The 27,764-nt window shown below is 43.8% G+C and overlaps 1 protein-coding gene across 1 annotated transcript; it reads left to right on the top strand.

Moving 5' to 3' along the window:
* RTBDN (retbindin) lies at positions 1 to 26,097 on the top strand. Its single transcript, XM_063292478.1, has 6 exons — positions 1 to 126; positions 9,373 to 9,540; positions 20,118 to 20,202; positions 20,423 to 20,551; positions 21,647 to 21,743; positions 25,217 to 26,097. The coding sequence occupies exons 2-6, from the start codon at positions 9,375 to 9,377 to the stop codon at positions 25,511 to 25,513; spliced, it is 774 nt and encodes a 257-aa protein (XP_063148548.1). The 5' UTR covers positions 1 to 126; positions 9,373 to 9,374; the 3' UTR covers positions 25,514 to 26,097.
* Positions 26,098 to 27,764: the final 1,667 nt, after the last annotated feature.

Below are 27,764 nucleotides of genomic sequence, written 5' to 3' on the forward strand. Positions count from 1 at the left end.
GCGGGGGGGAGAGGGCTGGTATATTGCCGCAGCGGCGGTGGCGGCAGCTCGGCTTCCTTGCTCCAAAGCAGAGCGCGGTCGGAGCGGCAGCAGCGACGCAGTTCCTCCCGGTTCAGAGATTCGGAGGTCGGGGCGCGTTCGGTCGAAGCTCCGGAGGCGGGAACGAGGCGAGATCAGAGAAGGAGAAATAATTCTCATTGTGCAGCTCGCGCGGCTTAACAGGTAGGCGTCTCGCCGAGCCGCGGGGGTCCGTGCCCCGTCAGAACTGCGAAATCCGTCTGGAGTCGAGAAGCGACTCCAAGCAGGGTCGCAACGATCGCCCCGCGTCCTCTTGGCTTGCAACGCAGCCCGCGGAAGGCTCCGGTGGGGTGCAAGAAGGCGAAGCCGGTAGAAGTGGCTGCGGTGAGGGGGGGCGCTCCTTGGTACGCGGAGGAGCCAGTTCGGTTTCGATAGCGGGGTGGGGGCGCTGAAAAGTTAACCCTCGACTCTCTGCAGACCCTCCACCACCAGCAGCGCCTGGGTGGGGGCTGCTGAAAGTAGAGGTGTCTTTTTTCCCTCGCGCCTGTAAGAACGGGCGGGCGGCTGCAGTGCGGGTTCAACCCGTGTCTGAAGGCTGCTGAGAGCAGATCGGGGACCAGATTCCTTGTTTTTCCGAATCGATTTTTCGGAAGGAAAAGAGCGCGAGAGCGATTCTTCATGTATCAGCCTTAGGCTGGTCTCAGGAGGTTTCAGGGCAGGGAAACGGAGAAACTCTTGCTCGATCTTTCTTCCTTGGGTATCAGGAGCGGGTGCAATTTTTCTTACTGACATTATTTTAACTTAAAATAGCGTCGGATGCATAGCGCACGGCGGGTTGGAAGCTCCGATGAAATCAAAATCGCCGTGTTGCAGAGTTATAACCAAGTATAAGAGAGGACAGCTCACTAGTATAAAGGGTGCGTTAAAGAAAACCTGCTAGTGTTTGTGAAGTATGGATGTAATAGCAAATCAGTTCACTCGTTTGGTATCGGTGCGACAGTGGGATTTAACTATAATCTTGGGCTGCAGTTTAATTCAGGGGATTCAACAGGCATAACCTGTTGAAAAGCTTTTTAATCTATTAAAATACATCCCTACATATAGAATATTCCACAGAAGGATTTTCAGAAACTGTTGTGAGTGACAAGAAACATCATCCACTATTCCAAGATCGACCCCCCATCTCAACTGAATGGTGGGAAAGTTTATTGTTTGTTTGTTTATTTAGACATTTTATATGGCCACCCATCTTACATATGAACTCTGGGCAGCTAACAACAAAAAACACAAACCATATAATTAAAACCTCTAATACTCAAACAAATGACACCACAATAAAATGCTATAATACAATTGCCCAGGCACCATAAAACTCCATCACACGCATGGTACCTGTGTTGGGCTCACTCCACATTCTGGCCCAACACCTGGGAGAAAAACCAGGTCTTCACAGGCTTCTGGAAAGCCAGAATGACTGGAGCCCTCCAGATCTTGGCGGAAGGGGGTTGCTCTTCCACTGGGCAGGCTCTGTGACATAAACTCTCACCCCCACTTCAGAGGAAAGTGTGCATAATGGAGCTTATGTAGAGTTAGCATGAATAAATGAAACTAATTATAATTTATGAACAGGTATTTGTTGGCAGCAGTTTTAATATAACCTGCATCTTATTGTAAGTATGGAACTCTGTGATGGTTAAGGAAGAGAAGAGACTTCCGTAATTGTGTAAACTGGGGAGCAGAAGAGGATTTTCAATCAGAATGCATGCACATCTATGTAGCTGAATAATATTTTCCTAAAAAAGGACAAGATGCCCAGTTTTCTCCAAATATTTAGCTCTGTATGTGTGTGTGAGAAGGGCACATAGCTTATTAACAAACTATTGTGTTGAACATAGGCCCCAAATAAACAAAGTTTACTGTACCAATTTCTAATAGTGTAAATTTTAGATTAAGAAAATAGGCAAGTATATGGAATGAAGTAAGAATTTAATGTTACTTGAAAAATTGCTTGAAGGAATGGGCATACTCTAAAGTAAGCATCCATTCTTAATTCATTCTGCCTATCTGCCAACTCTTAAATCAATAGATGGTGGTTTAGTGAGAATGCAATCATATACACAGTGGCCTGGAGAGAAATGCTATTGAACTATATGAGACTTCCTTTTAGATAAGGACATTTATAGTTATAGATTCTAAAAAATGTTCATTTTCTGTGCATGATATGTTATTTATTTTCCAAATCAATGTATTCTATAGAATATACTGGCAGAGATTTATGGATCCCTGAAACTTGAAAAGTGAGTTGCTACATAGACATGGTGCAGGATTGAATTATGTGAGTGAAACCATAAGCATTTATCTTGAGAAGGAGAAAAACACCACACACATCCTATTCCCTGTGCATCTGTTTTTGGTGCTAGAAATTAAAACATTAAAATGGAATTCAGTTTTGTTCATAAGCCTACTGGAATATAATGGATTCATAATCAGGAAAAGCACTTAATGATCAGAGGAATCTTTTGCTCTGATTTAAAACAAAAAAACTAAACTCTGGAGGTGAGCTTTGATTCAAATTAAACCCAAATTAAGATGCTGTTTTTACAGCCATGGATGGAATCCTATTAATTCTAACCTGAACTGATACATTTTGCCTATCTCTGGGAAATGTCTGGCAAATCAGACTTGTTCATAAAACACTCCAGAAAAATGAGCAGGGGAGTCTAATATTCTTGACATGTGTGCATAGGACTTTTTACTTCTGAGGGTTGCCTTCTTGTGCTCCACTGTGATCACTGGAGGAATTGATCACTATAATTGCAGGAGCAAGGATGACAGTTGTTCAGGAAAACCTGTCCCTAATCTGTGTTGAGATTGAGGCCATCAGTATTTTCCAGGCTCTGTGCCAGGGAATAAAAGGATGGTTCATAATAAAGCCATGTGAGAGTCACTGTTCAATGTCAGCCAAGAAAGGAAGGTTTATTAATGGATGACCCTTTTGTGCTCCCAGGCCTGGACAATATCCTTCCATAAAGATTTAGCCATTCAGCACTAAAGTGGACAGAACTGGGTCTTACTGGGTAGGGGGCAATGGAGGGATTGCCTCCAACTCTGAGGATGGCAGTCTCTTGAAATCTGAATTCATTCAAGCTAGCAAAATTAGACACACAAATGATGATGCCAAGAGTTATTTTTAAATGTTGGGTCTCCCACCTTCCAGCCGATGGGACTATTGGTTTCAACTGGCAAAGCACCGTAAGGGAAATCAAATTACATCTCTTTAGGACAGTGTTTCTCAACCTTAGCCATTTTAAGATTTAAGAAATTCTGGGATTTGAAGTCCACACGTCGTAAAATGGCTAAGGTTGAGAAACACTGGTATAGGATCCAACAAGAAGCAAGTGTGTAAAGTGAGCTTCGACAAATATTCCAACTCCAGGTCTCTCAGAGTTCAAGAAAGATGCTGGAACTGGGATTGCTTACAATCGAATGGGGAGCCCATGAAAAATGAGAAACCAATGGAAACTTGCTGGAATAGACTTGAAAGAACTGAATTCAAATCTATGGCCACTTGGAAGGTTCCTGGCTCAGTTTTGATGATCTGATTATGATTATGTCAATAAACCACATTATGGTTTATTGGCAAACACTTACTGGCTCTTCCACAAGCAGACCGGCTAACATAGCACAGGTGACTCCAGTCATGGTTTATTTAGTTTGTCATCTGAAGCTGGAATTCTGGTTTGTCCCTTTTCAAACAATCCAGGAGGGGGGTGACAAGAATAAGGAAGAGGCACTGGTTTCTGCAGCTAGCCTTGATAACACCAAAAGGATGAAGAATGTCATGCCATCACAATGCAACTTCTGCCTTTTTGTACACATAAGAGGTAGAGTTTGTGCGTGACACAAGTATCACTTCCCTCCCTTTTGTGTGTACATAGACACCCAAGACAGGAGGAACTCCTGTCAAGAATTCTCTTTTATGACTGACCTTGGTACTGAATGTATCCGTGTTGTATCAAAAGGTAAAGTCTCCTTTGAGTTAAGTTTGACTCCTGGGGATTTCATAGACATGTGCATGTAGCTTCCTTGGCAGCAGCATGAAAAGTGGTTGCTGTTGCCTTCCTCCAGGATATCTTTCAATCTCCCAGTCTAACCTACAGCCCTGGAATTTTCTGATAAGTCTCCCATTCATGTACTAGCCAGACCTGACCCCAAATTAGCTTTTGAGGTTAATTAAGTGCTGCCACCTGTTGAGGTAAAGGGGAAAAATACTGGCAAGTACTATGAGCATCAAAACAGCTGATAATTAGTATTTTATGAAGGAAGGCTTATGAGACAGGGCTTGAAGTGGAAGCACAGGGTTAATTAATGACAGCTGAAGCAGAGAAATGACCAACACTCAATGTGGAGTAACAAATGCAGATAAGATGATTCTACACTGATGGTTCTCCCACACATGGGTTTTCAAAGCAGCTGCAGCGCCCTTTTTTCATGCTTGAACTTTCAAAGTTTATGGATGCATCTGGGTAGAAAGAAGTCCCTGAGATCTTGCCACAATTCCCATCCCTCCCAGTCTTGTCCTTCTGGAAAGTTTGGGAGAGGCCACAGAAAATTGTCCTTTCCCAGACAGCTAATCAGGGATTTTGGTTGAAACTGAGGTTTTTCTCTCCATTGGCTGCTTTGTTTCTCCACTGTTTCATATCCTGCAATGTAGTTTCTTTTTTCTCACCGCCACCATTAATTTTCCATACTCTGCATGTACATTCTTCTTCAGTTTTTATGTTTTTTAATGCTAAAATGCAAGAGCCCCAACAAAACATGAGATTAACTAAATTTATTTGACAACATATATATTCACGTTTTACTTTTTTCTTTACAGCTTGGAATTGCAGTTTGCTAAAGTGATCATGGTCCTTCTACATTTACTGCTAGGTTGTAGGGATGGCACCATAATTGCCATGATAGAACTTCTTCTAATTGGCTGCAGGTATCTCACTATCACCAAAAGATCTGTAACCTAAAGGGGACATACTATTATGTAGATTCTGTTTGAATTAAACTGATGAAAATTAAGCATTTTACTCATGGCATGGCAACTAACTCTTTGATCTTGGAGGGAATCCTTTAAGGCTTGAAGCAGCATGTTCAGAGTTCAGAAAGTACTGTGGGTTTTTTTTAATCTGTTCAATCGTGTCTGATTCTCGGAGACTGCCTGGACTATTCCCTGCAGTTTTCTTGGCAAGGTTTTTCAGAAGTGGTTTGCCATTGCCTCCTTCCTAGGGCTGAGAGAAAGTGACTGGGTCAAGGTCCCCCAGCTGCAGTCTCCCAGTTTCTAGCCTGGGGCCTTAACCACTACACCAAACTGGCTCTCACATTCACACCTTTTTCTGAGAATACGAATTCTTGAATCAAAATTTCTCTCACATTAAGAAAGATAGAAGAAACTGTCCATATAAAGTCAGTTATTCTTCCTCTCATATTGCTGAATGGTTGGAGATAAAGATGAAGGGATCTGGACTATGTGAATGCCTGTGCCAGCTCAAGGGTATATGGTACCCCTAGGCCAAATTGACTGATAATGCCAACTCCTGCCAATGCGAAGTTTTGCATTTTTAGAATGATTCAGAAGGAGGGGAGGCATTGGTGCCCCCTAAATTTTGGCGCTCTAGACCTGTCATGAGTCAGGATGGCGAGCAGGGGGCTCCCATCCAGACTGTCAAGCGCATGCGTAGCACTGAGGAATTGGTCAGCCATTCAAAGAGACACAGATCAGGACCGCCTTAACCCTTGGGGGTTATATGTCTGGGTTTTCCCACGCTTCTTCAGTTTGTTAGGATTCCTGTTAAGTACTAGCAATAAATATTAGAGACCAGTTCCTTGTCTCAGTGTGTTTCCTGGTTGTTAGGACAAGACCAGTGCTTACTTGTCCTTACCCTAAAGCCAGCCCTGGTGAATGGTGACAAAGATGGCACCCTTTTTATTACTATTGAGCTTCAGATAATGTCTTAAATATTAGCAAACATTATAAGGAAGACCAGAGCTGAATGATACGCAGCAAGAAGTAGAAAACAGCCTGGATGATAAAAATATTGGACTCCCACTAAAAAGCTGAGAAATGGAAACATTAGTTCTAGTTCTGTGGGATGTCACTGGCTATTTCTCATGCAGATTAGTAGGTGACTTCCCATAGTTCTGATGCCTACATCATTCTATTCTTTATTCATCATATTTTTATTACCGCCCATCTCCCCCACTCGGGGGATGCATGCAGGGTGAATGTGGCTTAGGTTGAACACATAGGCCAAATTCACATAATACAATATATTTCATGATGCGGTTTGCTACATTTAGTCTTAGTGTGTTAGGTGAACCTACCCACTGGGAAAAAAAACTTGGTTTTAAAAGGTAGCATGTATTTATTTTAAAAATAAATAAAATTGAAGATTGTAAACCATGATTTAAAAAGAGCCTCGTGTGGTGCAGAATGGTAGGCAGCAGTGTTGCAACCAAAACTCTCCCCGTGACCCAAGTTCGATCCCAGCAGAAGCTGGATTCTCAGGTAGCCGGCTCAGGTCGACTCAGCCTTCCATCCTTCCGAGGTGGGTAAAACGAGTACCCAGCTTGCTGGGGAAGGTGATAACTGGGGAAGGCAATGGCAAACCACCCCGCTATAGTCTGCCAAGAAAACATCGCGAAAGTGGCATCCCCCCAAAGGGTCAGACATGACTCGGTGCTCGCACAGGGGACCAGTCACCTTTCACTTCAAACCATGATTTATGCTTTAGAGTGCTAGGTAAACCCAACACATTGTGTTTTATTCAAAAAGCGTACTTGAGAACTCATGGTACACCATGGTATGCAAACGTGGCCAAAAATACGATTTATTTGATTTTGGCTTAGCATAGTGCTTGAGCTTAACCAATTAATTTATTCACCAACTTATGGTTAAAGAAATAATGGTTTGATGTGAGGGGATCAGATTATTCTTTATATGGCTTAGATGGGAGGCTTTACACAACTGGCTTTATTCATTATCCATTGCTTTTCAAACAAAGATCTGTCAAATTTCTGCATCCTAATACTTAAGATGACTCTGTTTCTAGGGAGCTGGACTTGTATTTCACCTTATTTCATGGTCTGCCTCATCGAAATCTGATACAGCAAAGGAAAGGACGGGGTAGAGAGTCACCTTGCCTTGAAAATGGTTGCTGCTGTAGTGAGATTTTGTCCTCTGGCACACTTTGTTCTAAGACACAACAACAAAAGCAGCAGGGAGTATGGATCAAATGTTCACCAATATTAGTTTTTGAAAAGAAATCTAGATATATTTTCCCCTCTGCTAGAAAATAAATGGCAGAGGATGTTTGGAACCTATAACTTGGAAGTGGGGAGACCTCTATTTTTCTTCTATCATTTTTAATAGGGTTCAGTGCTTTTCAGGATCTGCAGGGCTCAAATTGCAGAAAGTATGTGAGGAATTTGACAGGGGACAAGAAAAGAGATAACATTCCTAAAACCAAAGTAATTTCTGTATGTCAAAAATGCACAGTCTTCTTGTCTATGTCCCCAATATCTGGACTTCGTTAACTTGATTGCTCATGTATCAATATTTCTTGCAATGGGCAGGGGTTGCCAAAGAACTAAAATGCCACATTGAAAAGATAAATTGAGACCTGACATGCAGCAGTGGCAGAAAATCCTAGACAGACAGGCATATTTTTTTTTGTCAAAGTTTAAACTAATTGTTTTGCTTGCAATTACATATTTCCATGAACTTTTTTATTTTCTAATTACATAGTACATAGGGTCTTTGTAGTTGTCACCCTTGAAATATATCAACTTGGTATTTACATTTCTTGTTGCTGTCGCAGTATTTTATGAATTCAATAAAACAAAAATGAACAGTCAAATTTGGAAGAAGGTGTAGAAGCAGGAACTGAGACATGATGGGCTTTATGTTTGTCCATTAAACATCTTGTATCTCTGCTGTTTCTCTGTCTCTAGTGGTACCAGATTCACTAGAGCCTCCTTCCTTTTTTTCACAGTTCTATTGCAATGCTCTCTCCAGGCTTATCAGAACACTGTGCAAACATTAATTAAAGCCCACGTGTTCCCACAGATGAGACTCTGAGAGATAGAATTGACACACACAAGATGTGTGTGTCCACAGGCGGCAGTCAACACACGCTGAGCCTCAGGACTCTGAGTGCACTGCTGCACTGATACCCCCAGTCAGCATCAGGTTTTCTGACTGACCATAAAAATCTCTCCTTCATCTGTGTTTTGTTTTTTTTCACTGCATGAGGAGGAGAAAGAATGATTACTAAATATTTGAGAATTTTTCTATCCAAAGAAGCAGGAAAACTAGAAGTGGAAGAGACGTCAGATGTGGTCTGAAGTGGCCAAGTTTTCAACATTCTCATATTGAGATTATATTCCTCAGATGGATCAGAGCCTTCCCTGGGTTTTTCTGCTGAAAATTGTCCCCTCCCTCCCTGTTATTTAACCTGTCCCTCAAGGTAAGGTTTACAGCCAACAGCAAGTGGGGTCCCAGAGCAGCCAAGTGGGTGTTCGTTTCAGCAAAATACCACTGCAGGGCCAGACCGCACTCTCCATCAGGGGCATGTTTATAACTGGGACACCTCTCCATGCATTGCTTGTGACATCCCTTTTACTTAAGCTCTTCAACAGTGACTTTTATGTCAAGTCATAAAGCAATTGGCACTTCCTACAGCATGGGGATAGCTTACTCCAAATTGCTGCAGGCTGAGCCCTTGTGAAAACCTCAACCCTCTCCTCTTCAACTCTTCTCCTCCACCTAATATCAGTCTCTCCTGGAAGTGTATCCTTCCCCCAGTCTTGTGCTTGGTTACATAAAGGAGCAACTTGCTTACACATTTCTTAATTTCTCCATGAAGATGGAGGCATTGTCTCACACATTCTTCTTAAAAATAACTTTTCTTTAAGAAGGGAGCTGCTAGTGTTTCTCATGCCAGCCAGCCCTAATCTGGGTGCTGTAGAATTGCCTGCAGTTGGCTGCCTTGGATTACCTGGCAATGGGAATGGACAGAGCTGCAGATGTCAAACAATGAACAATGGGAAGAATGTAACTGCAGCCTCTTAGCAGCTTATCAAGAAGGAAGGAAGATTCAGGGAACTGTTGGGCAGAGATGAAAGTATGAGGTATCCAGGGATGTATGCCGGGGTGGGGGTGGGGGTGGGGGCAGGGGGGGAGATATGCCTGGGGGTTGGGGGTCCATCTCCTGTAATCTGATTGGCTGACTGACATGCTTAAAAACAGGAGAAGTGATCCTGTCCATAATGATTCAGTTTCCTCTGCCTTTGATGTTCTAGCCATGAGAGGTGGTGGCAACACCAACTGGGTAGTGGTGATAGCTTCGGCACTGACCATGCTTTGGGCCAGTGCAAAGGACATAGAAGATCATTGCTTGCCTGGAGGGAAGCACAAAGCCAATCCAAGCCCAGAAGGACAGTTGGGTGTCTGCCAGATTTATGCAGAGAGTAAGTACTGCTTCACTATAGAAGCTTGTAGAATTATGTGGTGGGGAGAGAAAATGAGGGTGCTGTAGGATGAGGGAGGGGTATAAAATATCCATAATATTTGTTGTTGTTATGATGATTTCAATTTTGAGAGACACACTCCACAGTAACTCTGGGTTCCTTACAATTAAAAAATTAAACAGAAAACAAGTTATGTCAAGGAAAAAGAATACAACTGTTGACTTGCTGGGAATTTCTATAACCTGATTACTACTAGTAGTAATCTATTTCTGTTTTATTGACTATTCTAAAGCCTTTGTGTGGACCATAACAAATTGTGGCAAGTTCTTAGTGGTATGGGGATACCAAGTCATCTTGTCTGCCTCCTGAGGAATCTGTATAACGACCAAGTAGCAACAGTAAGAACAGACCACGGAACAACAGACTGGTTTAAGATTGGGAAAGGAGTACGGCAGGGTTGTATACTCTCACCCTACCTATTCAACTTGTACGCAGAACACATCATGCGATGTGCTATGCCGGATGAATCCAAGGCTGGGGTTAAGATCTCTGTAAGAAACATTAACAATCTCAGATATGCAGATGATACCACTTTGATGGCTGAAAGCGAAGAGGAACTGAGGAGCCTCATGATGAAGGTGAAAAAAGAAAATGCAAAAGCTGGCTTGCAGCTAAACCTCAAAAAAACCAAGTGTAGTGATTGCCTATTCTAAAACACCATCAGGCTCATAAGTAGGAATTCAAAGATATCTGATTTATTAAAGAACAGCATGCAGGATCACAAAGAAAGCTGAGAATGATGAAAGCGCGCCAAATTCAAACTAAAAACCCTCAGTGCAAATGAAATCCCTCCCCCCATAGAATCTTCTCAAGTTCACAATCCCAGGTGCTCCTAACGGTTTCTCATGGTCTGCGGGAAAAGTCCTTGAACAGATAACATAACCCAAACACATTCCATTGTACTGATTTCACATACAGAGCTTAGTACAAGGTCTCACATCAGCTCCCTCCCAAACAGAAACATGCGTCAGCGCCATGGCATGTGAAACGTTACGATGTATAAACTACATTGAATCAGTGAACATGACATACTGCCCCCGCAAAACAAAGATTACATTAAGCAGCAGGCTTTAAAGGATAAGCAAGGTGGAAATAGTTAACTAAATGAGGAGCGTTAACATGGTGGGCAGACACCCATTCAGGATGAGGAAAGTGTTTCCATCGGACCAGGTACTGCAGGGTGCCACAAAGCTTGCGAGAATCAACGATGTCCTTGACTTCAAAGTGTTGTTGGCCGTCAATCATAACTGAAGCAGGGGGAGGAGGTTGAGGGTGCCAATGTGGCGAGTGGTGCACAGGCTTAAGCAAGCTGCAATGGAAAACAGGGTGCAAGCATTTCAAATTGTGAGGCAGGTCCAATTTAACAGTAACTGGATTGATAATTTGAACAACAGGAAAAGGACCAATAAATTTGGAAGCAAGTTTTTTAGAAGGTTGAGGTGATTTGATAAATTTAGTAGATAGATACACCTGATCCCCAATCTTGAAGTCGTGTTGTAAAGAACGATGCTTATCAGCTTGAGACTTGTAAGCAGCCTGGGCATCAGCCAAAGCTTGTTGAATTACTGGCCAGGAATCAGACAGCTTAACAGCCCAGTCAGATGCAGAACATGTGTGGGAAGGTGGCTGTGGTAGTTCAGGGATGGGAACAAAGTCGTGACCAGAAACCACACGAAAAGGGGTTTGGCCGGTACTTTGATGCACAGCATTGTTGTAAGCCACTTCAGCAAAAGATAACAACTCCACCCAATTGTCTTGATGGTAGTTGATGTATGCTCTGAGAAACTGTTCAAGAGTGGAATTTAAAATTTCAGTAGAACCGTCAGTCTGAGGATGGGACGATGTGGACAGTGCTTGTGTAGTGCCAATCAATTTTAAAAATGATTTCCAAAATTGGGAAGTAAACTGTGTGCCGTGTCAGAAATTAAATGGGAGGGGCTACCGTGGAGGCGGTAGATGTGGTGGAGAAAAAGGCGCGCTAATTGTGGGGCTGATGGGATGGATGCACATGGAATGAAATGAGCTTGTTCAGGGAAAAAAATCCTTCACAACCCAAATGACAATTTTCTTCTGACTGGGAGGAAGGTCCACAATGAAATCCATAGAAATCTCATTCCAGGGGTGGGATGGGCTGGCCACTGGCTGTAACAGCCCCTGTGGTTTCCCCCCTTTTCGTTTTGACATGGCACAAACAGGACAGGAAGCAACATAGTCTTTTACATCATGTCTTAAGGTTGGCCACCAAAATTGATGGCGAACCAAATGCAAGGTTTTGACAAAACCAAAGTGTCCAGCAAGTTTATCATCATGGGAACGCTGCAAAACAGCAGCCCTTAAAGTTTCAGGCACATAAAGGCGGTGTTCCACCCACGCCAGACCGTTTTCAAAAGGAATATTGTCTCTATTAGCTAGCAACCGAGTGTCAGATTTCAGTGCCTGGAGAAAGTCCTCCTGTAACTGACAAGAAACTTGCACTTTCCGCTTCCCAGGCTGGGCTGGGGGCAGGGTTGCCTGCGCACAGGTCTGGCTCTGAGTGACAGCAACCAAGCCCAGCTATGGTTCAGTGAGAACAGTCCCAACCACATCTGCCACCTGGTCAAGGTCCTGAGGTAAACGTGACAAAGCATCAGCCAGAAAGTTTTTCTTTCCCAGAATAAATTTTAACTGGAAGTTAAAGCGACTGAAAAACTGACCCCAGCGAATCTGTTTAGGGCTGAGACGTCGTGGGGTGAGGAGGGCTTCTAAATTCCTGTGATCGGTCCAAACCTCAAAAGGGCATTTAGCACTTTCAAGGAGATGGCGCCAGGTTTCTAAAGCTGCTTTTACAGCAAACGCCTCCTTTTCCCAAACATGCCAATGGCGTTCTGTTTCAGAAAATTTCCTGGATAGATAAGCGCAGGGTTTTAAGCAATTTTCTGAATCCCTTTGTAACAAAATAGCCCCGATAGAGGAGTCAGAAGCATCAATTTGGACCAAAAAGGGGCACTCAGGATCAGGGTGCTGTAGAATAGGTTCAGCAGTGAAAAGGGTTCTTAATTTCTCAAAGGCTGCCTGGCATTCAGGCGTCGAAGTCAGCACTGCCCCAGGGTTTTTTACTTTGTGTGTCTCCCCCAAACCCTTGGTTTGGAGCAAATCAGTGAGGGGCAGAGCAATCTCAGCAAACCCCTGGATAAATTGCCGATAGAAATTACTGAACCCTAGGAAACTTTGTAATTGCCTCTGGGTGCGGGGGCATTCCCAACTTAGAATCGCCTGAATTTTTGCAGGGTCCATTTCTATGCCCCAGTCAGACACTCGATAGCCCAGATAGTCAAGTTGGGTTTTGTGAAACTCACATTTGGAAAGTTTGGCATAGAGTCTGGCATCCCTAAGCTTGCGTAACACCTGTCTGAGGAGGCGTTCGTGTTCCTCCTCAGTTTCAGCGTAAATGAGGACATCATCTAAATAAACCAGAACCCCTTTAAACAAATAATCATGTAATACTTCATTAATTGCATGAAGACTCCGGGCACCCCCGCCAACCCAAAAGGCAGGACTTTGTATTGAAACGACCCTAGTGGGCAATTAAAAGCAGTTTTCCATTCATCCCCAGCTTTTATGCGAATGCGGAAGTAGACTTCGCGAAGATCGAGCTTGGAGAAAATCTTGCCCTTAGACAAATGAACTAACATGTCTTTCATGAGAGGTAGAGTGTACTTGTTGACAATAGAGACAGAATTTAACCCTCGATAGTCCGTACAGAGTTGAAGCGTGCCATCTTTCTTTTCCCGGAATAACACAGGAGCCCCAACTGGGGAATTTTGTTGTTTATTCATTCAGTCGCTTCCGACTCTTCGTGACTTCATGGACCAGCCCACGCCAGAGCTTCCTGTCGGTCGTCAACACCCCCAGTTCCCCCAGGGACGGGTCTGTCACCTCTAGAATATCATCCATCCACCTTGCCCTTGGTCGGCCCCTCTTCCTTTGGCCTTCCACTCTCCCTAGCATCAGCATCTTCTCCAGGGTGTCCTGTCTTCTCATTGTGTGGCCAAAGTATTTCAGTTTTGCCTTGAATATCATTCCCTCAAGTGAGCAGTCTGGCTTAATTTCCTGGAGGATGGACTGGTTTGATCTTCTGGCAGTCCAAGGCACTCTCTGAATTTTTCTCCAACACCACAGTTCCAAAGCATCTATCTTCCTTCTCTCAGCCTTCCTTATGCTCCAGCTCTCGCAGCCATATGTTACAACGGGGAACACCATTGCTTTAACAATGCGGACCTTTGTTGTCAGTGCAATGTCTCTGCTCTTAACTATTTTATCGAGATTTGTCATTGCTCTTCTCCCAAGGATTAAGCGTCTTCTGATTTCCTGACTGCAGTCAGCATCTGCAGTAATCTTCGCACCTAGAAATACAAAGACTTTCACTGCTTCTACATTTTCTCCCTCTATTTGCCAGTTATTGATCAAGCTGGTTGCCATAATCTTGGTTTTTTTGAGGTTTAGTTGCAAGCCAGCTTTTGCACTGTCTTCTTTCACCTTCATCATAAGGCTCCTCAGTTCCTCTTCGCTTTCAGCCATCAAAGTGGTATCATCTGCATATCTGAGATTGTTAATGTTTCTTCCAGCGATTTTAACTCCAGCCTTGGATTCCTCAAGCCCAGCATGTCGCATGATGTGTTCTGCGTACAAGTTGTAGGGTGAGAGTATACAGCCCTGCCGTACTCCTTTCCCAATCTTAAACCAGTCCGTTGTTCCGTGGTCTGTTCTTACTGTTGCTACTTGGTCGTTATACAGATTCTTCAGGAGGCAGACAAGATGACTTGGTATCCCCATACCGCTAAGAACTTGCCACAATTTGTTATGGTCCACACAGTCAAAGGCTTTAGGATAGTCAATAAAACAGAAATAGATGTTTTTCTGAAACTCCCTGGCTTTTTCCATTATCCAGCGGATATTGGCAATTTGGTCCCTAGTTCCTCTGCCTTTTCTAAACCCAGCTTGTACATCTGGCAATTCTCGCTCCATGAATTGCTGAAGTCTACCTTGCAGGACCTTGAGCATTACCTCACTGGCATGTGAAATGAGTGCCACTGTTCGATAGTTTGAACATTCTTTAGTGTTTCCCTTTTTTGGTATGGGGATATAAGTTGATTTTTTCCAATCTGATGGCCATTCCTGTGTTTTCCAAATTTGCTGGCATATAGCATGCATTACCTTGACAGCATCATCTTGCAAGATTTTGAACAGTTCAGCTGGGATGTCGTCGTCTCCTGCTGCCTTGTTATTAGCAATGCTTCTTAAGGCCCATTCAACCTCACTCTTCAGGATGTCTGGCTCTAGCTCACTGACCACACCGTCAAAGCTATCCCCAATATTGTTATCCTTCCTATACAGATCTTCTGTATATTCTTGCCACCTTTTCTTGATCTCTTCTTCTTCTGTTAGGTCCTTGCCATCTTTGTTTTTGATCATACCCATTTTTGCCTGGAATTTACCTCCAATGTTTCTAATTTTCTGGAAGAGGTCTCTTGTCCTTCCTATTCTATTGTCTTCTTCCACTTCCGCGCATTGCTTGTTTAAAAATAATTCCTTATCTCTTCTGGCTAACCTCTGGAATTTTGCATTTAATTGGGCATATCTCCCCCTATCACTGTTGCCTTTTGCTTTCCTTCTTTCTTGGGCTACTTCTAGTGTCTCAGCAGACAGCCACTTTGCCTTCTTGGTTTTCTCTTTCTTTGGGATGTATTTTGTTGCCGCCTCCTGAACAATGTTGCGAACTTCTGTCCAGAGTTCTTCCGGGACCCTATCTACTAAGTCCAGTCCCTTAAATCGATTCTTTACCTCCACTGCATATTCCTGAGGGATATTAGTGAGCTCATATCTAGCTGATCTGTGGGTCTTCCCTAATCTCTTTAGTCTGATCCTAAATTGTGCAAGAAGAAGTTCGTGATCGGAACTACAGTCAGCTCCAGATCTTGTTTTTACCGACTGTATAGATGACCGCCACCTTTGGCTGCAAAGGATGTAGTCAATCTGATTTCGGTGTTGTCCATCTGGTGAAGTCCATGTATAAAGCCGTCTCTTAGGTTGTTGGAAGAGAGTGTTCGTTATGCAGAGTGAGTTGTCTTGGCAAAATTCTATCAGCCTATGTCCTGCTTCATTTTGTTCTCCCAGGCCATGCTTACCTGTAATTCCAGGTGTCATTTGACTGCCCACCTTAGCATTCCAGTCTCCTGTGATGAAAATAAAATCTCTTTTAGGCATGTTGTCCAGTAAGTGCTGCAGATCCTCATAGAACTGCTCTACTTCAGCTTCTTCAGCATCTGTGGTTGGGGCGTATATTTGGATCACTGTGATGTTAGATGGCTTGCCTGAATTCGAATTGAGCTCATTCTATCGTTTTTTGGATTGTATCCAAGCACTGCTTTAGCCACTTTACTAGTAATTATGAAGGCTACTCCATTTCTTCTGTGGTCCTCTTGTCCACAGTAGTAGATCTGGTGGTCATTTGATGTGAAGTGGCTCATTCCAGTCCATTTCAGTTCGCTGATGCCCAAAATGTCTATCTTTAATCTTGACATCTCACCAATAACCACATCCAATTTGCCCTGGCTCATAGATCTTACATTCCAGGTTCCAATGGCGTGTTGATCCTTAGAACATCGGATTCGCCGTTCACCACCAGCACCGTCGGCCGCTAACCGTCCTTTTGGCTTTGAGCTAGCTGCGTCATCACGTCTGGGGCTAGTTGAACTCATCCTCTGTTCCTCCCCAGTAGCATTTTGACCATCTTCCGACCTGGGGGTCTCATCTTCCGATGGTATACCGACATATCTCTGGTTGTACTGATCCATTTAGTTTTCATGGCAAGAATACTGGGGTGGGTTGCCATTACCTTCCCCAGGGATCGCATTTAGTCTGACCTCTCTGTCATGACCTTCCCGTCTTTGGTGGCCCTTCACGGTTTAGCTCATGGCATCATTGAGGTGCTCAAGCTCCAGCACCATGACAAGGTAACGATCCTTTGCTGAAGAACTGGGGAATTAGCAGGTTGAATAAACCCCCTTGACAGATTTTTGTCAATGAAGTCCTGTAATGCCTCAAGCTCCTTCTGAGTCATTGGATAAATTTTTGGCTTGGGCAATTGAGCATTGGGGACCAACTCTATTGCACAGTCAGTTTTCCGGTGTGGAGGTAACTGATCTGCTTCCATCTCCCCAAGTACATCTGCAAATTCTTGGTATTGAGCAGGCAAGCCTTCTAAATGTGGCAAGTCAGGGCACGGCGTGGCTATCGCAGCCCTTCCAACCCCCGCTCATGCAACTATATCTGCTGTAGGAGCTTGATAAAATCCATCTGCAAAAGTCACAGTTCTGTGCTCCCAGTTTATATAGGGGCTTCGATAGGTCAACCATGGGATCCCCAGGATTACCAAGGGATTACCAACAGGTGCTACCACGAATTTCAAAGTCTCACGGTGACTGCCCATTTGCATTGCCACAGTTCCAGTGAAATGGGTTGCTGCCCCCCCCCCCCGCTGTTGAACCATCCAACTGTGTGAAGATCAAAGGATGCTGGAGGGGGAAACTAGGCAGGTCCAAAGCAGCAACCAGATCAGGGTGAATTAAACACCTGGAACACCCAGAGTCAAGTAAAGCCCATACCTCTGTAGTTCTTGTGTGGGGACCCAATTTCACTTTTACTGCTAAAGTGGGACAGTCAGCACTCACCATAGCATCTTCGTGCCCATCCTCTTCCACCTGTCCGGTGGTGCCCTTCATGGCAGGTGGCTGGCATTTCCCGCCGGCTCCTTAGAGTCGTCTTCAGCCTCTCCCGAGAAGTATATTACTTCTTCAGCATCGGCTGTCCCTTTGGCTGCTGTCATTTGCCGCGAGGGCAGGGTGATTTGGCCGGCGGCTTCCCCGCTCGATCTCCAGCCTTGGCTTTTGGGCAATCAGCTGCTCAATGGCCCTCCTTTCCACATCAGAGACACTGACCCCTCGCGTAGCGCCGATCTCTCTTCTCATCCCAGGCTCTATAGCTTGGCCGGGCAGCAGTCGCAGCACTTTGGGGTCCCCTCGTGGTGGGTGGTTTTTCAGATTTTCTAGTTTGCATGAAGGTATGCTAAGCATGCTCAGCCTTTCCTGCCAGACAGATCCAGTCATACAATGACTCGGGGTCGTCTCTACACAATGCCCACCGCAGGACATCCCGGTTGAGTCCCTCTTTAAAAGGCTCTATTAGAGTGGACTCAGACCAGTCAGTGATTTTCCCAGCCAGAGCTTTAAACTCTAGGGCATAATCAGCTACTGACATTTGGCCCTGGGTAAGATCCTTCAGTGCCTTCTTAGCTCTTGCCTTGGCCAGAGGATCTTCAAAATGCAGCTTTAACACCCACATGAAATCATCAAAATCATCAAGTGCAGGGGAGTCAGCATCACTTAATTGAACATACCAGTCAGCCACTTGACCCTTCAACTTGGTGGCAATAGCAGTTATCTTAGCCTCTTCGGAAGGGAAGCATGCCCCAAATTGCCTCATATAACTTTTGGCATTTGTTAAAAACAAAGATAATTTTGTTGGATCCCCATCAAATCTGACAGAAAAGTCTCTCACTCCACCTCTGGTTGGAGTGGGACCAGCAGGCACTTGAGTGGTTTGGCCCCAGGTTACAGTAGCTTTCCCCTTACAGGGTGGGGATACTGATGGCCGGGCTCTGCAGGGTGGAGATTCATCCCGGAGTCATCTCCGGCCCCACTGGCGGTCTGGATGGGAGGATGGGGGATGGTTGCAGGAAGCTGGGATCTCCTCCGCATCTCCCCTGCCCCTCCAGTGATAAAGACAGGTTTTTCAACATGTACTCCATCGATTCTATTTTGGCTTCCACCACTCTTAGTCTCTCAGGGTTCGAGAGTCCCCTCTCCTTCATGGGCCCGGTTTCCTCTCAGTTGACACCATAGTAGATTCTTTGTCTGGGGTTAGCGGGAACCGATACTTCCAGGACGCCCCCAACATCCCTGGTTGGGGTTCCCCCACCTCATCCAAGGTGATCAACTCTGTGAGTAATTTGCTGGGTGCCTGTTGCTTTGGCTCTTCCCTGTTGTCAGATTCCTCTGCATCAGAATTGGAACTTGATTCATCCCTTGACAGGTCTTGGGATTCTGAAGGTTCTGGGGTGAGATTCAGTTCTCCGCTCTTGACCGTCGACTCGGGCATCACGCTAGCTGTCTCCTTGAGTCCCCCGGCCGTAGATTTTGACTCAGCCATCGTTAACTATTTTCCCTCACAAGAAACTGATCTTGGTAGGAGCTAACGGTACAACTTTGGGGATTCTCAGCTTTATGTAGTGATTGCCTATTCTAAAACACCATCAGGCTCATAAGTAGGAATTCAAAGATATCTGATTTATTAAAGAACAGCATGCAGGATCACAAAGAAAGCTGAGAATGATGAAAGCGCGCCAAATTCAAACTAAAAACCCTCAGTGCAAATGAAATCCCTCCCCCCATAGAATCTTCTCAAGTTCACAATCCCAGGTGCTCCTAATGGTTTCTCATGGTCTGCGGGAAAAGTCCTTGAACAGATAACATAACTCAAACACATTCCATTGTACTGATTTCACATACAGAGCTTAGTACAAGGTCTCACAGCAGCTCCCTCCCAAACAGAAACACGCATCAGTGCGATGGCATGTGAAACGTTACGATGTATAAACTACATTGAATCAGTGAACATGACACCAAGATTATGGCAACCAGCTTGATTGATAACTGGCAAATAGAGGGAGAAAACAGAGGCAGTGACAGACTTTGTATTTCTAGGCACAAAGATTACTGCAGATGCTGACTGCAGTCAGGAAATCAGAAGACGCTTAATCCTTGGGAGAAGAGCAATGACCAATCTCGATAAAATAGTTAAGAGCAGAGACATCACACTGCAAAAAAGGTCCACATAGTTAAAGCAATGGTGTTCCCAGTAGTAACATATGGCTGTGAGAACTGGAGCATAAGGAAGGCTGAGAGAAGGAAGATAGATGCTTTTGAACTGTGGTGTTGGAGGAAAATTCTGAGTGTGCCTTGGACTGCAAGATCAAACCAGTCCATCCTCCAGGAAATAAAGCCAGACTGCTCCCCTGAGGGAATGATATTAAAGGCAAAGCTGAAGTACTTTGGCCACATAATGAGAAGACAGGACACCCTGGAGAAGATGCTGATGCTGGGAAAAGTGGAAGGCAAAAGGAAGAGGGGCCGACCAAGGGCAAGGTGGATGAATGATATTCTAGAGGTGACAGACTCGACCTTGTGGGAGCTGGGGGTGGTGACAACTGACATGAAGCTCTGGCGTGGGCTGGTCCATGAAGTCACGAAGAGTCAGAAGTGACTAAACAAATAAACAACAACACTAGTAGTAATTGTTCATCTGGCATCCATCTTCCTGGGTCTGGACTGCAATTGTTGGAGGGGTGGTTTGCCAGAAGGCTACTAGTTCCTTTCTCTCCAAAGAAATGGGAGGTGCTGACAGAAGGTTTCTTTCTACAGATGCCTGTTGCTCACCAGAATTTGCCCAGGAACTTTCCAAAGCCAATGCCAGAACCTGGAATCATTGCGGGAGCGTCAGCATCAGGTTGGCCCCAAACCTGCTCTTCTGCAAAGAAGTGGGCCCCAGTCATGGGCCCTTCTTCCCCATGGGCTGCGGAGCTGGGCCCTATCTCATGACCTTGCCTCAGCCAGCCTTACTTACCACTAAGCACCAGGATGGGGGGAGCTGCTGCCTGGTTGGCTTTTTTCCCCCTGCACCCTAGGGTCAATATTTATGACTGCTGTTGCTTCATTCCTTTTGGCAGATGTGAGGAGTACCTTCAGCAACTGGATTGTTTCTACCACTGCTCCCCCATTGCTGCTCAATGGCCTCATCCTCAACGACACACAGCCCTGCTGGCTGTGCCCCTCTGCCAGAGTTTCTGTGACCAGTGGTAAGTTATCACATGTCTCCACATCTAGAAGAGGCCATCCTGAAAGGGAGGAAGAAATAAGTACAACTCCTGTTGGAGGTAGGAGACACTATAGAAGCTTAGCAAGTGGCTCTGTCTTCTTTTCTGTAATTGAAGGCACGCATACAGACATTAGTCTAAATAGGACCATGATCCTTTACCTGCTGATCTGAGAAGAAGAGCCATCTTTCTGAAGAGATACACATATTTAGGGCTATTATTTAAGTAGTGTTATTTAGGACTACCATGTTTGGGCTGCAAAAATCTGGAAAAGCACTAGATGACAGCAAAGAATGTCTGCTACCACCTATTAGACAACCAGATTTTTGCAGCCCAGATACAGCAGCCTGATATTGTTGCAATGTAATTTGCAAGTCTTCTTAGGCCATAGGCACTTCTCTTTCATCACTCTAAGCCATTATGTGTTTCATTTGGTTTTGATTCACTGTATTGTATGTAACTGTTTCAGCTGTGGTTTATTCAACAAACCATGATTTAACAAAACATGGCTTAGTGTGAAGTAGGAAGGTCATATGTTTCCCTGATCCTTAAAAAGACAAAGCTTCTTTAAATTTGGGAGAACTAGTATCTCTATCAGTTTAACCCTGCTATTAGGGGAAATATATTTATAAAACTCGTATTTTCCTGACAAGGTAACTCATTCCATTCTGGAAAATCAACATCAGGCAAAAAAGGTGATTTAGGTTTGGAAGTTTGACTTGGGTAATAAAGTTGTTTGGAGGACATTCCTGTCTTCTTGCTTTTATTATTCTGTTAGCCAATGTGATAAAATGTAATATTTAATTTAAAAAATAAATAAATGGGAGTGGGGGCCTCAGAGGAAGGCAGAGATGCTATCAGCAACTATTTTAAGAGTTAACCCAGCAAGGAAAGAGGATGTAGGTGGTTTTTTTGGTAGAATATAGAAAGCTGAGATCCTCTCCTGAACTGAAGAGGATGGGGGCTACTCTGGAAAGCTTCAGATTCAGACTTCTAGTTAATCATAAGTCTCACTGAGTGACTCTGGGCCTGTTGATAAGCTGTCTTTCTTACTACCGGAACATACTGTCCACTCAGGTACGATGCTTGCAGAGAAGATCTGCCCTGCCCTGGTAACTGGCCCTGGGGAGCTGATGGACATAACTGCAGTCGGGAATGTCATTCCTATGGCCAGGTGAGGACGCTAAAGGTGCTGCTTAGTTCTGAGCAGAACAATCCCTTCTGTTGCTGTAGCCTGAAGGTAGGCGTACCTTTCTGGCCAAGGGCCAGGCTCAGCAGCTGTTGGAGACAACCTTCCAAAAAGTAGGCAGAGCCAGAGCAAAAGAGGAATTGGGCCAGGACAAACATACATACAATTTAATCAAAGCCACTTCTGGTGATTAATCTCCTTCAGCTTAATAGTTTCCCCCTTCAGAGGTGGGGGCTGAAAAGTACAAAAGTCTTGAGCTATGGAGTACAGTAGTTTCAGAAATGTAGAAAACCTAATTTCAGAATTAAAACAAATGTTTTTATTTCAAGATTTGTGAAACTGTATGCATTGGATGAGATCATAGCATGTTTATGTGAAAGAGCATATGGTATATGTTTGTACAGGGCCTGAAAATGATGCGTAGGCTGTGGTTTCCGAGCATGTTTGGGAAGAGTAATTGTGGAAGGTGGGGAGAAAAACAGGAACTGCATTTTCCCAAAAGGCACCAATTATACTAAAAAACCAATCCAAAGATTTCAGTGCTAATGAACTCAAATTGTGTGGGAAAGGTGTTATTTTATTTTAACTCATGTGACTTTTATAGAAAAATTTGCTTTTTCTCTAATCTGAATGATTTCCAGCATTCAAGAAAAAAAAATCAAAGAAAAGTATTCTTGGAGGATGGGGAAATAGGGAATGGGAAGGAAAAAGAAAATGCCAGATATATCCAAACACATAAACGTAAATGTCTTCTTCCTGTATGTTTTCTCAATTTCCCACAGCCTTGCATTTCCTAATGGTCTCCCATCCAAAAACTCCACAATTCACTGTGTTTAAATTTACTTCTCCTAATGGCTTGTATAAATAAAAAATCTGCAGTTTTTTCAGAGTGGCAAATTTGAATGAAAAATACCTGAAAGTTAAAGTTTATATAGTAGTAACTTTTCATTGCTAACTCCTTGCAATAATTGTGTTTGTCTTCTTGAAATATTGTGGAACTTAGAAAGCAAGAGTTCAATTTGTGGATATAAACAAATGTGCACTACTGGGGTAGTTATTGGAAAATAAAGGTTATTTACCAAGAAATATAGAGATTGGGAGAAGCAAGAATTGTCTGTGATTTTCTACTGACCTCCTGACTGAAAAACAGTTGGATTATCTCTTTCCGCAACATACAGCTTATATACAGAAATAGAAATGCAGTCAAGGGGAGGACAGTGGCTATTCTTTGAGCTAATATGAAAGATACATCTATCTATATACTAAAACTCTCCTGTTTGTCTGTCTGTAACCTTCAGTTGGGCAAAACGGTGCCTCATAGGGCAACAATTTTTGAATCAAAGTACCTCAGATGGGCTAACTTAAAGAATGCGTCCAAAATCCAGAAGCCATTACTTCTGTGAGATTGAAATTTGGAAACATTGTGGCCGCTTGAGAGCTGCCACGCTGCTGTGGTCAGCCAGTCATGTGATCATCATTTCCAATGCTCACTGCCAGCTTCCCACAAGTCAATGGGGAAGCTGGCAGGAAGTAGGAACTCTTCTGAGGTGAAATTGGTACCATATACCTCAGGGACTGAAATTTGGCAAAGTAAGCCAGCAGGAAGTCTGAACTCTTCTGAGGTGATGTCGGCACCATATAGCATTGTGGTAAAAAAAATTAAATAAAAAATAAATAAAAATATACCATCAGCCTAATTATGCTACATGGAAAGAAAGGAGGGCTGTCATGGTCAACAGATGACACCAAATATTGTTGGGAAGCAGCAAGGGGGAGAAGAGAACAAGAATCGGATGAGGCTGGGGCCACATGACTCCAGAATCAGTCAGGACAAATAACACGAGAGAAGGAGAGACAGAGGAGGAGAGGCATGCACTTCTCCAGAATGACAACCGAGGCACAGAAGGAGGAGAGAGGAAGAGACAAAGGAGCAGAGAAATGCACGTCTCCAGGATCAGAGACAAAGAACAAATAGCAAAAGATACAAACAAACGGAGGATGAAAGGGCTCCACATCTCCAGAATGACAATGAAAGCCACAGACTGAGGACACAAGAAAAATGGAGGAAAGGGAAGCTCAACTCGAGAATATGTGGCAAACAGTAGTTACTGCGAGAGTTCCTCAACACGACAATCACCGCCTTTGACGACAAGACCTCAACAGAGAAAGAGCAAGGGAAAGTGCACGACTCGCACGGCGTAATATTTCTGCTGATGTTGGTGCGATGGCCAAAGTCTGCCCTCACGGTAGAGCCTTCCAATTCCCTGGTGAAACCGCCAGTTTCTGCTGTATGAAAGGAAAGGTCAGGATAGGCAATTTGCAACCTCTACCTAATGAACTCCTCAATTTATACAGCAGTGATGAACCTATGGCAAACAAGTTCAGGAAGAACATCAGTCAATAAAACTGCCTCTTCCAAACGACATCCTTTGGTGCCAAAGAAGTCCTTCCAACAAGGAACAGATGGAATCCTTCTGTGATTATTCAAGGGCAAATCCATCATTTCATCTGACATTTAATGCCACACCCCAACCAGCAAGCCAAAATCCTTGAAATTTACTTCATGGATCCTCAAGACAGTGTAGTAGAAAATCCTGTGACCCATTGGGTCATCCTTTGAGAGAAAGATTAGTGCAATTTGATGTTACCAGAATGAACATTAAATTTTAGGCTGACCATATTTTTTTTACCCCAATGCTGGATGGTCCCGTGATCATCTATGAAGAGTATACATATATCCTAAATGGAAAAATAATTGTAGTGGCAAACAAACTTCAATAATAAGTCAGTATTTACTTATCTAAACAGATGAAGAGAATGACCACAGGTGGGCAAAAAAGCAGTGGGAGTGGGAGCGGCTTCAGACTTTCTGCTGGCTTCCCCGTTGATTTTCCTTGTGGGAAGCTGGCAGGGAGGTCGGAAATCACAGTCACGTGACCGTGGGGATGCTGTCCACCTGTGCTCGTTCTCTTTCTCTGCCTAGGTAAGGAAATATTTCTGAAACGATGACCCAGTGGTTCATGGGTTGTCTAGTTAGAAATGGGTGGTGGCTGTATGAAGGGTATGGATGCACCTGCCATGTCTAACCCTTTCCTTCTCCATGCCAGGATCTGTACAGCATTTATAAATGAAGAAGTACCTTTAATGGTATGAAGACTATCATGGTATTCCCACACAGAAATGTCAGTTATATTCCACACAACAAGGAATAATCACCATGTGGGGACATGAGCATGACTTCCTGGAAAAGTTAAGTCACAATGGCTCTCATTTTTAGAAGTCAAGCCATGTTAGACTGCTTGATCTCATGCATTTTTTGGGAAGACTGCATACTTTTCACACTCCTAGGTTTCCAACCTTCAGAATCTATCCCAGTTGGCTTTCAAACCTGAGTGGGGTTAGAGCAGTACCCCCTAAGGAAGAAGTATTTTGTAACATAGGGCTTCTTCTTTTCTCAGATGTACAGGGACGGCAAGGAGCTATGTGAGAACATCTGGGATGAAGCTTTCACAGTCAGCACTGACCCCTGCCAGTGCCTGATGCTGGGTGCCTCTGACACAGCCTTCTCCACCTCTTATTCTCACCTCAAAGAGAGCAACAGCCTGAAGGAAGCAGACATCAGCAAGGAAGGCAAGGAAAGAAAAGGTCACGTGAGCCCTTGCACAGGCAACCTTTTGCTCCAACGTCTGAGAAGGAATCTGCAGAAACGTTCTATTTTTGTGGAAGACATGGAGGGAAGTGGAAGTGGATTCTAATCCAAGGTAGCCACCCTTCCAAAAGAAAAAGCCCCCTCTCCAGTTATTGCCTGGGGCTTGGGGGGATCGCTTGTGATCTATGCAATTCTGTTACATCCCATACTACCAGCTTCCTGCCATCTTGTACAACTCTGTGCATCTCATGGCATAGGTTATGAATCTGGCACCTTCCAGGGCTCTGAGCCCTATGCCCTAGCAGTAGTTTAGACCATTAGGGCACCTCATCTCTTAGGTACTTGCCTATCACCAAGGTTTTCCCCAAACACTCAAGAGTAGAAAAGGCATTACAGAACAGTAAGCATTTTCCTCTCCATATTCTTCATGTCCTAAGAGAAGGCCCAAGGAAGAATCATCCTAGAAGGCAAAAGGCAAGAGCAGCCTTAACAGGCGTTGGCTGAAGGAAAATATTTGCTGGGGGGAGAGAATGAACAAGGGGGGAAAAACGTGAACTAATCAGTGCTGGAAAAATTAGCCTCAGTTGTTGCCATGGCTTCAAATACAATTGCAAGTAGGACTCAAGTAAAATGGAAGGATCTTCCTGAGCGACAAATGAAAAGGGGAAAATAGGGAAGGGCACTATCCATAAGGTTGTTGTTGTTTATTCGTTTAGTCACTCCCGACTCTTCGTGACTTCATGGACCAGCCCACGCCAGAGCTTCCTGTCAGTCGTCAACACCCCCAGCTCCCCCAGGGACGAGTTAGGTGGGCGAAGGTTAGGTGGGCTTTTCTGTTGCAGTTGTATGCTTGAAAGCAATGGTTACTGGGGGACCAGCATTGCTAGCTTACTAAACTGGCTTACACCCAAAACTGAATTTATTTTTCAAAGCAAGCCCATCTGAGGGGGGTGGGAGGAGAGAGGTTGTGCAAAAGAGCATGATTAAATAATAAACAATCCATATATCAAGGAAAAGGTTTGAGACATTTGATATAATACACATAGCATCTGAACAGAAGTAGTCAGGGTCGATATATGCCGGTCAGAAAAACATCTAATCAGTGATGGCAGCAAGACTCCAAGGGTTGTCATGCTTTTGCCTATCACATCTTTACACAGTGCTCCTTGAACTTCACCCAACCAACTCACCTTCTCCATGCTAAACACTACACAAATCCCCTTTATAATACTGTACACCCAAAACAGACCCACTTCCATCCATCCATCATTTATCAGCTACATTTCACACTCTTGTGTGTTTACCTTGGCTACGCTTACTGCAAATTTCACATTATGGATTGATTCAAACCTATGAATGTTGTGGGGAAATTAAAAAAATGGAATGTGCATGTTTGTATTGTATTATGAGAATGTGTAAAGAAATCAATATAGAAGACTGGAACTTAGTGATTATTCACTAGCAAGTATGCAAGTATACAGTTCTGAAAAGAAGAATCTCTGTCCAATTTATCATACACCAGATAAAAGAAGAGTTGTAATATCATGAAACCTTGCCAATACTCTCCTGGTGCAAGGGCTTATGGGATATCAGGCATTTCCTGGAGAAATTGTATATTCCACATTCCCAAAAAGGTGTGCTACCAGAACCACAGGTAAGATTTGACCAGGGAAACAGCCAACTGAGTTAAGTGTGTAATGACACTATGGCCAATGGCAAATTAAACAGAAATGAGGCAAAATTTCTATTCATAGTTCAGAATACCCCTTTTTGATGATTCACACATCATAACCCACTTTACAAAATACAATGGCTGTGGTCACACACTATATGAAGGCATACTGTCGTATGGGCTGTTGGCACTGTAGTAAAAACATTATTGTTTGAAATGACAGAGTATTTATGTAAATAATGGTCTTTTTCCCATTGTTCCACTTGATAACAATGAGAAACCATAGGCTATTTAGATGTTGGTGAATTACAACTCCCAATGTATCTCACCATTATCAGTGCTATCTGGAGCTGCTGGGAATTAGAGTTCAACAGCATCTGAAGGGCCACAAGCTACCTATCTATGGTCTACACTAACCTTTCAGGATTGGATTATATAAGCCTGGAACAGGATTGTTATATCCTGCTGAACAGGCCATGTTCTATCACTGCCAAGGGGTGATACAACAAAAATGCCTTAGCCTCTGCAGAAAGGAAAGGTAGATGGAAAGCGTGGAAGTTCATTTAGACAGATAAGAAGGGAGGATGGATAGTCAAAAGCAAGTACACTAATATTCACCTACTGCAAAAGAGGCTTGGTAGAGAAGCAGATCTTGGAAGTTCTTGAAGAGAAATGAAAGGAGTTT

Source organism: Candoia aspera, chromosome 2, assembly GCF_035149785.1.
Source record: "Candoia aspera isolate rCanAsp1 chromosome 2, rCanAsp1.hap2, whole genome shotgun sequence".
NCBI classification, from domain to species: Eukaryota; Metazoa; Chordata; class Lepidosauria; order Squamata; family Boidae; genus Candoia; species Candoia aspera.

Coding starts and splice junctions, on each gene's coding strand:
- RTBDN (XM_063292478.1), top strand. CDS start 9,375: ATGAGAGGTGGTGGCAACACCAACTGGGTAGTGGTGATAGCTTCGGCA. Junction 20,203..20,422: donor TGCGGGAGCGTCAGCATCAG/GTTGGCCCCAAA, acceptor TCCTTTTGGCAG/ATGTGAGGAGTACCTTCAGC. Junction 20,552..21,646: donor CAGAGTTTCTGTGACCAGTG/GTAAGTTATCAC, acceptor CTGTCCACTCAG/GTACGATGCTTGCAGAGAAG.